Below are 13880 nucleotides of genomic sequence, written 5' to 3' on the forward strand. Positions count from 1 at the left end.
TGCTCTCCTAGACTTGGAATGCATAATCTAGACCTTAGTGGTGTTCTGTACTGAATAATGGGGCTGTCTGATTTCTGACAGTGGTTGCAGTCAGTGATCTTGGAGATCTTTTACACAACCTAAATAATTCTGAGTCTGTGAAGAGAATTATCCCAGTTGGGGCAGTTTCCAAACACCTTGTTCATAATCATAAATAGTCTGAGAGAGGTTAATTAGGATGAAGTTGTGCAGCTTCCCAGGTTGCCTCCAGTGCAGTCAGCCTGGCTTGTACTTTACTTCCTCCAGCAAACTTTTCCACTTCCAGACTGCAGTTGAAAGCAAGGAAAAAAACCAAATTTCTATTGATCTGAGGTAAAAAATTCTTCCCAGCAAAGAGTAGTAGAGTTCTTATGTGGCCTCCACAGCAAGTGTGAATGCTGGGAAGTTGAAAAAAGATCAATAAACTTGCCAGTTTTTTGGATGCTTTTCTCTTGGATCATTATTGATGCTTTTCCCTTGGAACAGAACAAATCACTTCAGGTATTTTTGCATGATTTAACAGTGAAGGTTATTCCTAGAAGATATCACAGTTTTTTCCTTGCCTCCTTCCATAAGAAAGGTAAAATGGAGCCTTAGCAAAAAGATGTCACTATATTTTCTGTTTCAGAGTGACATTGTTGTTAAAAAGATGTGGCTTCTTAGAACATATGAAAACCCCTCTTGCCTTTTCCCTGATGTTGCTGAGTCTACTGCAATTAGATTTCTCAATCTGAATCTCCCTGAAGACTTTTAACAGCATAATGGAGTAGTACAAATTTATTTTGTTTATGTGAGGCTTTGTTTTTTTCCCTCCTAAAATTTCCTTGGTTTGTGGTTACATAGGAATGGAAACCCTGAAATCACCCAAATGTCTCATTTAATCTTGTTGAATTTATAAGCCTCTAAGTCAAATGAAGAGAGTTAAGATGTGGAGTTTCATCTTGGACGGAATTTGTTTGGAGCTGAGGCTCCAAATGTCAAACACCTGATTTATAATGGGGTTGCTGTTGCACACTTCACACTGTCAGCACTGCAGCCTTCCACCATTCTCTGGTGGAATTTGGAGATTTGTGCACTCCCCTGCCTGGGCACAGATCCTCCCATCCTTCACAGAGCTGTCAGGCTCTGCCATAAGATGGTTTTGGGTTTGTTTTCCTTGAATTTCTTCTATCAGAGCTAGTCCAGCACTTCAGTGCACATTTCCCAAAATTTGTTCTGGGTTTTTTTTTAGCCTAAACATGTCCATGATCACTTTATAGCTATTTTTGTTCTTTCTCCCAGTTCTGCATCATCCCACCCCCAGGCATTTATGGGTAGGAATCATATCCCTTTCCAGCCTTTATTTCTCTGAGCTGAACAAGCCAAACCTAATTATTCTAATTATTTCTCCTTACCTGCATTGTGCTCTCCATGTCTCCAACCCTCCCCTGTACTTGCAGCCCTCTCTGGCACTGAGAGCAGCTGCTGTCTCTTCTAGCAGACTTTGCACCTTTCTTTTCTTCCCCTACATTTAATAAAACACATCAAAAGATCCCATTTCTACCCTGGGACAGCATCATTTCTGAAAATTGAGGAGGTTGATTGTCATTTCTGCTCAAAGCCATCACCTCAGCTCACCTAGAGCCCCATGCAATTCAGAGATGTGCTCTTTGCTCTTTTATTGTCTAATAGACACTGCCAATAACAGCACACTGGAAGGGCTATCAGGGTTATTCTGGGGCTTATCTACACAGAATTAGGTGAAAGCTTACAGGAAAAGAGAAGTTTTGACTCTTTTTCTGCAATGCTGATTGCAAAAAGTGAATTTTCTTCTGCGCTGGAAAGCAGAGGATGCTGTCCTAAATCTCCTCAGGAACTGCAGACCTCTTGCATGATCCTACAACTGTTAAGTTGCATAGAAATGTGTCCCTCAAAAAAACCCACTGCAAAATAGGACTGGCTAATCCTGGCAATTAATTCTATTTATAAAATAGCCTTTAAAGGAGACTATTATTTATTATTTATTTATTTATTTAAATATACTCATTATGAGCATTTACCATTAAATATTATCTGTGTTTGACTGTTTGGATAAGGACAATTAGGTGAAGGCTTAGAGGAAAAGAGAAGTTTTGACTCTTTTTCTGCAATGCTGATTGCAAAAAGTGAATTTTCTTCTGCACTGGAAAGCAGAGGATGCTGTCCTAAATCTCCTCAGGAACCGCAGACCTCTTCTATAATCCTACAACTGTTTAGTTGCATAGAAATGTGTCCCTCAAAAAAACCCACTGCAAAATGGGGCTGGCTAATCCTGGCAATTAGTTCTATTTATAATAATTAATAGCTTTTAAAGAAGTGTCATGTAAATATCATTATGAGCATCTACCATTAAATATTATCTGTGTTTGACTTTTTGAATAAGGAGTGTTCAAAATAGCACACTAACCATATGACATAGCAGGCTGAATGGAATTATCTGCATTTTTTACTCTTGTGTTGTTTACAAAGAGCTGTAGAAATTTGATTTGGAGCTGTGTGGCTTTTAGTGACGGCTTCTCTCATATAGTTTGATCTTTTGGTTCAATTATTAATCTGTCTGGTACTGGAAATCATTGCCAGGGTAACAAATATATTTGATATACATGGAGAGACTTTTAGCATTATAAATAACTGAGTTTAATTTAATGCCTGCTTTCCATAGTGTTGCATTTCTCAGGCCTGGTTGCTTTCTGAGAGTGAGTAATGAATAAGGACAGGAAGAGCAAAGCCATTTTCTCTTGCACACTTCATTCCCCAAATTAGTCATCTCTAGCAATCAGGTGTGTTTGGTTAGGCTAAAATGGTTGGTTCTTAGAAGTTTAGAATTGGTAAAACCACCTTGGAGAGTGCACTGGAGGAGCAAAGATTGCTGCTCCCCTGAAGAGTTGATAAAAACAGTTCTAATGCATTAAATTTGGAGCTATGAGTTGAATGAACTTCTGCACTGGCTGGAGCCTTCCTTAAATCGATTGGAAGTTTCTGTCACCAGGTCAGTGAAATGGAAAATGGCTCTGCAAAGCTGATTTGCATGGGAAGGGCTTTAGAGTGGCTCCTCTGAGGTGCTGCACTTGCTCATTAATTGCCATTTATTGCCTTGTATTGCTACCAGGGTCTGGAAAAATATGGAGAGAAGGGGATCACTGTAATATTTCTCTCATTTTTGTGGTTTGGCTTTTTTCCTCTGAGGCCTTATGGTCAAAATAATAACATGAGTATGAATGGAAATGTCTTCCTCTTCCATCTGCCGTTATGTTCTCTCTGGTCCTGCCCTTACAGAAAAAATGTGTACAACTGCTCCTGAGCCAAAATTTAACTGGCACTAATGAGTATAACTTGAAACATGACTGAAAATATTTAGAAAACTTCTAAGTTTGGAAGTAGCACCTACCTCTGACAGTCACCAGGTCAGTCAAAACACTCTGCAAATTCTGTGTATTTATACAGTACTACTGTGCTGCACGTTTCACTGCTTGACAGTGTAATGCTGAACTTTTGAGTTGAGATGCACAAAGAAATTGGAGAGCCCAGCCATTGATTTCAAGTATTTTTGTTAATTGCTGGTGACATGTAGATATGAAAGGAAATATTTCCAGGATCAGCTAAAGTCAATGTTAAATATTTAGATAGCTTCACTCTCAGTATTAGTATGTAGTATTTATTTTCTCAGTGGACATATCAACCAAAAATAATGCTTTAAAAGGAAGGAAGAAATCACCTTGCTGTACTTAAAAGTGGGATGTTTGGTCTGTAGGCTGAGAAGAAGCAGAGACTTCCAAAGTTCAGTTTGAAGGGTTTTTGTCACCATCATATTTTCTGGAAAAATCCCTTCACCAGGATATCTCTCTTGAGAAGCCTCAGAGAAAAAGGAAAACAATATTATCTCATTTGCTTCTCCTGTGTTTTGCTGCTTTGGAATGTGGTTTGGAGATTGTTTACCCACAGGTGATTGTTTCACTGGTTTCCTGTGAATTGTTTTTATTTATTGGCCAGTCAGGGCCATGCTGTGTCAGACTCTCTGGAGAGAGTCATGAGTTTTCATTATTATCTTTTAGCCTTGTGTCTGTATCCTTTCTGTATTCTTTAGTATAGTATTCTTTTAGTATAGTATTCTTTTATTTAATATAGATGATAAAATAATAAATTAGCCTTCTGATATCAGTGGAGTCAGATGCATCATTCCTCCCTCCAATGGTGGTCTCAGAAAATACAGCAGGTTTTAAACAAAACCTGTATGAAAAAGAGTAGAAGCTCCCTCAACAAATTATATTTACTTGGAAGTTCTGATTTACTGTGAATCTCCTGTGTGATAGTGGTGAAAAAATAGCAGTGAGGTATCCAGAAACCTTATACCCAAGATTAATCATGGGTGGAAATCATTAATCAAGTGTTGTTCTTCTGCATATTAATTTGAAATTAATTTGAAATCTGAAATTTTATCTTGGAGTAGCAGAAATCCTGTCTTTTTGATACTGTGCACTTCTGACAGTGTTGTTTTTTGCTCTTGAATGATGGAAATCAATCAATCAATCACTTCTCTAATGATGGAAACTGTAACAATAGAATTAATAAACATGACATGCTAGTCTTGCAGTGTTACAAGAGAATAGACTAATAAACACAGATAATCCTAGAAAAAGGTGTTCTTGGTTTTCAAAGACCCCTTTATTAAATACATGAAAAAACTGAGAATCAGCAAAACCCACCAGATCCATCTGCTCAATTAGCCGTGCTCTGCAGAGATAAGATCAAGAATTTGGTAAATTTTGGTAATTTTGGCTTCCCCCACAGGTGACTTATGGCTCCTTTGACTACACTTCTCTGCTCTATCTCTCTGACTACTCCAAAGACTTCGGGGGTGGACGTTTCGTGTTCATGGATGCAGATTCCAACAAGACAGTGGAGCCCCGAGCAGGTACGAGCCAGGCTGGCTGCAGCTTCTGCCATTTATTGACTTTTCTGGGCTGGCAGCTGCTGTGGGACTGGGTTTGTGGCAGCAGGAATAACGTGGGGTAGTGGAGCATGCTGTGGTCAGGTTGATGACATCAAAAATAAAGATTAGAGCAGGTTAAAATACAGCCACGGTTTGTAATGTGTGGTGTTAAACCGCCAGAAGTGACTTCCTGGGAAGATGTAGGGCTTAGAAGAGGTGGCCAGTTCTGACATTCTGACAGCTTAGCAGGTGGGAAATAGTAATAATAGTAATAATTTTAGATTCTTAGCTTTAAGACATTTACAGCATAGTGTAGCTAAAGCTGATAGGCCAGGAAACACTTATAGTATATTAGGAAATAGTTTGCTTCTGATTGTGATAGCATGAATTATAACACCTGTATTGTCTCACCCTTCTCAAGAGACTGAAAATAGAATAAAAGGTTCAAAACACCTCTCAGTTGCCCCATCTCTGAGTCAAAATGAGTTTAGTCTGACAACTGTGCAGCAAGAGCAGAGCTAACTGTCACTGCAGCAAATCCAAATTAAAGCAATTTATTTTACACTGGCCTGAAATTCCATTGCTGCTCAAGGTGGGGCTTAAAATACCCTGTAATGGCTGGGGGTGGGTGTGAAGGTGATGGATTGTCACAGCTCTGCTGGAGCATGGTGAACCAGGATTACTTGGCTATAAATCCATCCCTGCTTCCAGGAGGTCTGACAGGGATGAGCCTTTTGATGGCTGTCAGTTATAAATAAATAAAAAACCTTTCAGGCTGGTTTGAGATTTTTTTAATATGTGGATAATTTGAAACTAGAATTACTCTGGGGCTGCCTAGAGAGGAGCTCAGCCTCAGCTCATCTGTCTGGCAGGTGAGTGTTGAGCTTCCAGCAGTGTTACCTTTCATAATGCAAGATCAGCCACACTGCTGCAGGGAAGAAGAAAAAATGGGCAACTTTATATTCCTGTTCTGTTCTGTCTTTTTTTCTTTTCCAAGGCAGAAAAGATGGAAATTTACTCATTTAAAGAGCCTCAGTAATTGTCTGCTGACAGTTGTTACCCCAAGCAGAGCTGACTTCAGATTATTGCTGCCTGCAGATTGGGATGGGTGTTCTTTGAATTCTGGATCACAGTGATGCTGCTTTAGATTAACTCTGAGATCACCTGGGTTTGCCAGCAAGAACTGTGTGTTTGATTATTTTGTCTTTTATGATTGGAAGTAAACCCTAAACTGAAAGCTTCATGTTTTGCAAAATGCTGCTGCCAGTATTTTGAAAGGGAACACATTAAACTATTTTTCAGATGCAATTCTAAGATTACCAAATCTTTATAGCTGTAGATATCACAACTGAATTCTAGGTGTGTGAGGAGAGCTGTCTCAGCCTGGCTGCAGTGTGCAACATGCCCCTGACTTAATTTCCTAAAGTCTGTAACTGTGAAATTGCTTCCATTCAGCCCCATCTATTCATTTTCAGGTTTTCTGCTGCAAGGTCTTTGCTCTTGATGTTGTTTTGGGGGAAGAAGGGGAAGCTGATGAAATCCAGAATTTTCTTTTTGGCTGTCCCTTTGCCAGGGGCGTGTATGGGCAGTGCAACAAAGCAATGCACAAATATCCCTCATGGACACAGGAGAAAATTAATTACACTTTTCTAACACATCTCTGTTCTCACAGTTGTCAGGGCTCCTCTGATTGTGTCACAGCCTCTGGTGCACAATCCCCACTGACATCCTGTGAGCAAAGCAGAAAAGCTTGAGAGGTGAAGCACAATGTGAAGGCATTTGCACTTATTTTTCCTCTTGCTGATAAAATGTGTTTTGTGAAGGAATGACCCCAGGCTGTTTTCTGTTGCTGGAACAAGTTGATGTATTTTTCATGTTCATAATGTTCCTCTGCAATGTTTTTTCTCTCCTTCTGTCTTTTTGGCTTTTCTTTGTTTGTTTTGTTTTACGCTTCTTTTGATCCTTTGTGCTTCTCTTGCCACTCCAGCTCCACTTTTAAAACCACATGTTGATGAGCTTTCATGCTTCTCTTTTAGGAGCTCCAGGCTTTTCTAGGGATGACTGTCATAATCACTGGTTCAGTATTCATACTTGACAACTAATTTACTTTTCTCTATTGCTAATGCCACTGCACTCCTAAAAGCTGGCACTTGCCTCACACTTAGCCTGCATTTTTGGGGACCCAATTCTGAGAGCCAAAATGAGCAGGTTTCTTTTTCTGTGAGCAGCAATTTGTCCAAGCGTCAGTGGGGAGCAGAAAGGCATTGTTAGTGATGCAGCAGAGCAGAAAAGCAGCAATTGGAAATCCAAGAAAAAGCAGTTAAAGCATTGTGGGATGTCCTGTGTTTGAAATGCTGCCTGGGCAGGTCCCACTGCTGCTGCAGATGCATTTGCAGCACTGCTCTGGTGAGGATCAGTGGCAGCAGGGCACAGGGAGAACTGTTCTGCCAGCAGTGGAGCCTAAATTAAGATGCTTTTCACTTCCCTCAGTGGACATCACTTGCACATTACCTAAGAAGTCTCTAAGTCCTGACTCTCACATAGTTCACTGAACAACTCTCTAATTTATAGGATGATCTTTAACATCTCCTAGTTAGGTTGTTAGCAAACATTAGCTTTAAGAAGGAATTGTGATTTATTAACATTGAGGCTCTTCAGATTATTTTTTTTAACAGAAATGAACAAGTCAGCACCAGTTCAAGTGTACAGACCTCTGGCTAATTCATAACCAGACGTGGCATGAAGGAACACATCTTTCTTGTGTTCTGATGGGCTTCAGAAGTGAATATTTGTCTTTTGACATCAGTCAGAACCTCTCTCTGCTACAAGAAACTCACTGTACCATGAGGAAGAAAATTCTTAATGCCAAGGGATATACAACTTTGAAAAGAATTTTTTTTGTGACAAAGAAACAGATCTAAAGTAGAATCTGTTCCTTTAAAATATACATGGAATTTCTGTTTCCAAAATCGTCATACTGGGATTTTTCCACCTCTTTGCACCAGGATTGGCTCTGTTTGAGAGACTGTAAGAACCAGAGCAACATTTTGAAAATTAAGCCCTTCAAAACAGAGCCCTTTCAATATTAACTCTTCTTGCTGGTCTGAGACATGTTTTAGTAATCTGCAAGATATAAGGAGGAATAAGAATAAATGGCAAATATCAAGGCTTTCCTTTTTCAATCACAAAATTGGTATTCTTTCTTCTGCTGCTAAACTTGTCAGTGTTTAAAGTTTCACATTTTAAAATTTCATTATTTTGCCGAGTCTTGTATGAATTTGGGGTCTGGCAACATTAGTCAGGTCCCAGACTTCACTTGATCATCAAGTGTAGATGAAACTGCTGTTGGAATGAAATCCCAGTTCTGGTTCTGTGTTCTTTATTTGCATGTGCATTTCTTGGTTTGAAGGTCAGCTTTGCTGCACTTCTTTTCAACTTACAAGGCAATTTGTTCTTCATACAAGTAATTTATTATACAAAGGCAGCAGGAAAGATCACAATCACTTCTGTGTGTTGCTGGGAGAAAGTAATTTGTGGGGCAAAATGAATTCTGTACGTTGGAGAGTGCAGTGTGACTTTAATCTCAAACTTATCTGGAACTGTAAAATATTTGATTTGAAGGTATAAGATATTTGGGAACCCAAATATCCCATACAAACAATCTCATCTTCCTCTGTATTCAATCCACATCCTCCAGGTTCAGTCTAGCTCATGATAATCTGCCAATTCCAGCTTCACTTTTGCTCCAATCAGTAAAAAACTGCAGCACATCTTGAAGTTAAATCAATATCAGCTGAAAGCTGAGAATAATTTTTAAAAAAGCCACAGAAATAGCTGTCAGTCCTGGTGAGGAACAAATGGAGGCAGCATTAGCAGCTGCAGTAAGCACTAGCCATGCAGAGGACAGCAATTCTTAGTGATTTGCAAAACATAACACAAATTGTACCAGGGACTGGTGAGGTGATTGCAGAGAGTGGTAGGAAAAGGAGAATCTGTTGCAGTCCACGTTCCTTTTGTGGGATTTGCTTAAAGCACTTAAATTCTCCCAATTCATAATTTTAAAATAAATAATTGACTTACTTAAATAAATTTTATTGTGTGCTTGCAGAAAACATTATTACCAGTTTATTTGCCTAATGATGTGATAGGGTTTCTTGGACACTACATGAGAATGAATTGGTGATTAATCCTAAACAGATGCAGAGGATGAGAAGACAACTGTTGTGCATTTTCCCTGGCAGTGCTCCTGTCTGGCTGTCACTCAGCAGCTGAGATGCAGCTTTTCCTTCTTTCCTGAGGAACATTTAGAGCTGATAAATGTTAGGCGGAGAGTGGAAGCTGTCAGTGCATGAGATGAAAGATCTGTGGTGCCAAATAAACTGTTCCTCCTTCCCTTTCACCAGACAGAGGAGTTGCTTCCAAGAATTCACAGAATGACAGGGTTGATAGAGACCTTCAAGAATTCACAGAATTCACAGAATCTCTGGGTTGGAAGAGGCCTTCAAGGCCATCGAGTCCAACCCAGCCCCAACCCCTCAGCCAAACCCTGGCCCCCAGTGCCACATCCAGGCTTTGTTAAACACACCCAGGGATGGGGACTCCACCACCTCCCCGGGCAGCCATTCCAGAACTTTATCACCCTTTCTGTAAAACACTTTTTCCTGCTATCCAACCTGTATTTCCCTTGGTGCAGCTTGAGGCTGTGTGCTCTGGCTGTGTCAGTGCTGCTGCAGAAAGAGCCCAGCCCCAGCTGAGCACAGGCACCTTTCAGGAGCTGTGAGAGTGATGGGGGCACCCCTGAGTGTCCTTTTCTCCAGGCTGAGCACCCCCAGCTCCCTTCCCCACAGTGTTCCCAGTGCCCCCCAGCCATGGGCAGTGCATGGGGCTGAGACCCTTCCCATTCCCCCAGCCCTTCTTTGCCTCCCTTCCATGGAGGAGAGCAGGGACACAGATGGAATGGGAATTAGTAAATTAACATTCTCTACCCTCTCTTTCAACATTTGTACTGATAAAAGTAATGTACTGTGGAAAGAGTGTGCTTCTGCTTCAAAAATATTGTAAAGGAAATAAGTTTAAGAGAAATTCTTCCCAAGTGAGGAAAGAGCATCTTTGACTATATAGCCTTGTTCAGTTACCCAGAGACCCCAGTTGATGCATATGGGAGCACACTGATACTATATATATGAAGACATATTTATTAAAGGAAAAAAGACATTCAGTATAGCCCAAAAAAATTCTATTTAACTGGCTTAACACACTGAACCTTGTGTAGCTGTGAATTACTGCTACTTCTAGTCAGAGATCAAACAAAACAGCTTGAAAATCAGTTTAAGGCAAAGCTTTGGGTGAGCAGTTGAGGGACCAATAATAATAATGTATTTTAATGAAGTTGAAATATGGTTTAAAAGGGGGAAAAAAGTCGTGACACAGGGGATTTGTATGGAATCCTTGAGGGCAGCACTGGTAGGACAGGAGCACGATGCCTTCATTTAGTTTTTCATCCAGAAAAGCAGGACAGTGAGGTGGGAATGAGCTGTGCCCACAAATGGATCTGTTCTCTCCATGTCTGACTTCACCCATTATTGAGCTGCAGGCACAGAAGGGATGAAATTGCTATGAAAGACTCTGAATGCACTCTGAGGATTAGATGTGAGCTGCAGCTGAACATGAAAGGAACTCAGGGGTTAGTGGGGAAACCCAGCCCCATAAAGCCAGTCCAGGTTTGTCCAAATCCCCCCTGGGTGCTGCTCAGGAGGATGCAAACAAAGGAACTTCTGGATCTTTGGGGTCCTTTTAGAAGAGAAACCCAGTGATGTGCCTGGTACCCACTGCAGCCGTGGAGGTGGGGTAAGGGTTGGAATGGCTCATGTTGTTGTTGTGCAGACTTCAGGCAGGCTCCAGCTTTCAAACAAACTGGAATTTGAGCAGTGGAGAGAAAGCCTGAGCAGGAGAACCTCATGCTGTTGAGGTGAGGGAGCTGTGCAGGTGAGAAATTTTGGCTTCCTTGGGAGAACTGGAGCAGTCCCACAGAGTCACATCAGTTCAGAGTTACCTGTGGACATCAAACATCAAACCTGTACATTCTCAGAAGAATTTATTCATGTGGGAATGCAGAGGGCTCCATTCTGCTGTCTCACAGAGGGGGATGGCAGTGTGCTCTGCTGTCAGCATCAAAGTCACTGCATTTCCATCTCATCTGGTGCCACCTGAGGCCCACAGTGTCCCCATGCAGGGTGGTGATGGTCAAGGCTTTGGGCAGGCACACCCCTGAGCACTTGTATCTACAAAAAAGAACTGCCAAGCCCATGCATGGATGGAGTGGCTCTTCCTAAGGAAAGTGAATTTGGGCATGGCTGATGGATGGCTTTGTGACCTGTCTTGAGTGGGAGTGATCAGAGCAGGCACAGAAAGTGATAGCAAACACTTGGTGCAATGCTGACATCTGCCACAGCTGCTTGGAACCTGCTGAGGTTTTGTCTCTGAAGGCTTTTTGCCACCTCTGTGGTGCTTCCTCCTCCTTTGGTTCAAAATCAGAGCCAGGTCTAGAAGGGGAGCAGGGAGGAAATCATTTCACTTTGCTGACAGTCACTAAAGTTGCACTTCTTTGGTTTTAATTGAGGCAGCTAAGAACTGGCTGCCATGTTCTTGGCTTTTATAAAATAGCTTTGGGTGGGATTTTATGGCAGCAGCTCTCTGGCCACAGAGAGAAACACAAAACTTTCCCAGGCATTGCCTGACAAAGTCAGTGAGAAGATCAGAGAAAAGAATGGGAAACAATTCTTATCCTAACTTGCTGCACCTGTTGTTGTGAACATGTGGAATGTGTTATGGAGATTTGTGTACCAAAGGGTGGTTTCTTAATTAGCTACTGGTGATTTGATTGGAGGACCAATCAAGTCTACCTGTGTCATAACTGTCTATAAAAGCACTGGGTTTCTTAATTAAGAGAGAGATTGATCAGAGCCTTCTGTGAATCAATGCTAATTATTACCCACTGTGATGAAAGGATTGCATGTCCAGCTTTGTGGCACCAAGGATTGATGTATGTTTGAAAGGGTTAAAAGCTGTCAGAGTGCAATGTAAGCTCATAGCATGAAGGATGAATATGTTTGAAAGGGTTAAAAGCTGTCAGAGTGCAATGTAAGCTCATAGCATGAAGGATGAATATGTTTGAAAGGGTTAAAAGCTGTCAGAGTTCAGTGTAAACTCATAGCATGAAGGGTTAGTGTATGAAGCTCATGGTATGAAGGATTCATTTATATTTGAAAGTGTAAAAAGGTGTCAGAATGCAGTGTAAGCTCATAGCATGAAGGGTTAATGTATGTTTGAAAGGGTTAAAAGCTGTCAGAGTGCAATATGAGCTCATAGAATGAAGGATTGATGTGTGTTTTAAAGGGTAAAAAGCTTTCAGAGTGCAGTGAGAGCTGCACAGTTTGTCTGATCACCTCTGGGCTCCCGGCTCACTGGAGAGCAGCGGAGCAGTGGAGGGAGAGCTGCAGCTTTGGCAAACTCCACTGAAGGGTTCAATGTTTGTCTTTGCAGGCCGGGTGTTGTTCTTCACCTCGGGCTCGGAGAACCTGCACCGGGTGGAGAGGGTGCAGTGGGGCACTCGCTTTGCCATCACCATCTCCTTCAGCTGTGACCCCCAGCACGGCATCGGGGACCCCGGGGTGACAGGGCACCATCCCTGAGTGCCCTGCAGGGACAGACCCCGGGGTGACAGGGCACCATCCCTGAGTGCCCTGCAGGGACAGACCCCGGGGTGACAGGGCACCATCCCTGAGTGCCCTGCAGGGACAGACCCTGGGGTGACAGGGCACCATCCCTGAGTGCCCTGCAGGGACAGACCCTGGGGTGACAGGGCACCATCCCTGAGTGCCCTGCAGGGACAGACCCGGGGTGACAGGGCACCATCCCTGAGTGCCCTGCAGGGACAGACCCGGGGTGACAGGGCACCATCCCTGAGTGCCCTGCAGGGACAGACCCGGGGTGACAGGGCACCATCCCTGAGTGCCCTGCAGGGACAGACCCTGGGGTGACAGGGCACCATCCCTGAGTGCCCTGCACAGCAGCTCTGCATGACAGCAACCTGCAAGAAGAGAGGAGAAAGCAGCTCTCTGAACCTCACATGCAGTCAGAACTGCCCAGCTCTGGGAACAGCTGTCACACATTTTGATTTCACAGCTCCTTTTCCATAAATATTGCAAATGGTGGCTCAAGGACCATCCTGAATTTGATGCATTCTGAAAATGGTTTGACTTCATATGCCATGGGGACAGGCTGCAAAGAAGAGAGAATGGGCTCCACAAAAAGAGAGAATGGACTCCACAAAAAAGAGAGAATGGGCTCCACAAAAAAAGAGAGAATGGGCTCCACAAAAAAGAGGGAATGGGCTCCACAAAAAGAGAGAATGGACTCCACAAAGAAGAGAGGATGGACTCCACAAAGAAGCAAGAATGGGTTCCACAAACAAGAGGGAATGGGCTCCACAGAGAAGCAAGAATGGGTTCCACAAACAAGAGAAAGTGGGTTCTTCAATTTTTTAATATTTTTTTAAAAATTCTTCAGTTTGAAAGACACAAACAATCTTTGGGCCATGCCTTGATGTGACTCCCAGGCTGCTGTTACCTGTTCACTTCTTTGGTCTCCTCATTACTAATGTGGTGTAGAAGGTCTGACCTCAGTGAATTGAGCCTCAGTTAATTGAGACCTGAGTTAATTGAATGTTACTGTCTAGAGCACACCTTCTGCTGAGAGGGATGGATTCTCTGAGTGTGGCATCAGTGGGGAATACCCTGAGCCTTGAACTTTTTTAAAAATGTAATTACTACTGATTCATAATTCAGGAAGTCTCTCAGTAGCTATTTTTTGATTTCTCTTTTCCAGTTTAGTAAGAAGACTTTTTTTGTTAATG

At 42.2% G+C, this 13880-nt stretch overlaps 1 protein-coding gene across 1 annotated transcript in view; it reads left to right on the top strand.

Annotated features, from left to right (window-relative positions):
* OGFOD3 (2-oxoglutarate and iron dependent oxygenase domain containing 3) overlaps nucleotides 1-12794 on the top strand; it is a 33956-nt gene extending 21162 nt beyond the window's left edge. The window contains exons 8-9 of the mRNA XM_059486065.1: nucleotides 4825-4948; nucleotides 12509-12794. Coding sequence (XP_059342048.1) covers nucleotides 4825-4948; nucleotides 12509-12657 — 273 coding nt within the window. The 3' untranslated portion in view covers nucleotides 12658-12794. The remainder of the gene's footprint in view (nucleotides 1-4824; nucleotides 4949-12508) is intronic.
* The last annotated feature ends 1086 nt before the right edge of the window (nucleotides 12795-13880 follow it).

Source organism: Ammospiza nelsoni, chromosome 19 (genome assembly GCF_027579445.1).
Source record: "Ammospiza nelsoni isolate bAmmNel1 chromosome 19, bAmmNel1.pri, whole genome shotgun sequence".
NCBI classification, from domain to species: domain Eukaryota; kingdom Metazoa; phylum Chordata; class Aves; order Passeriformes; family Passerellidae; genus Ammospiza; species Ammospiza nelsoni.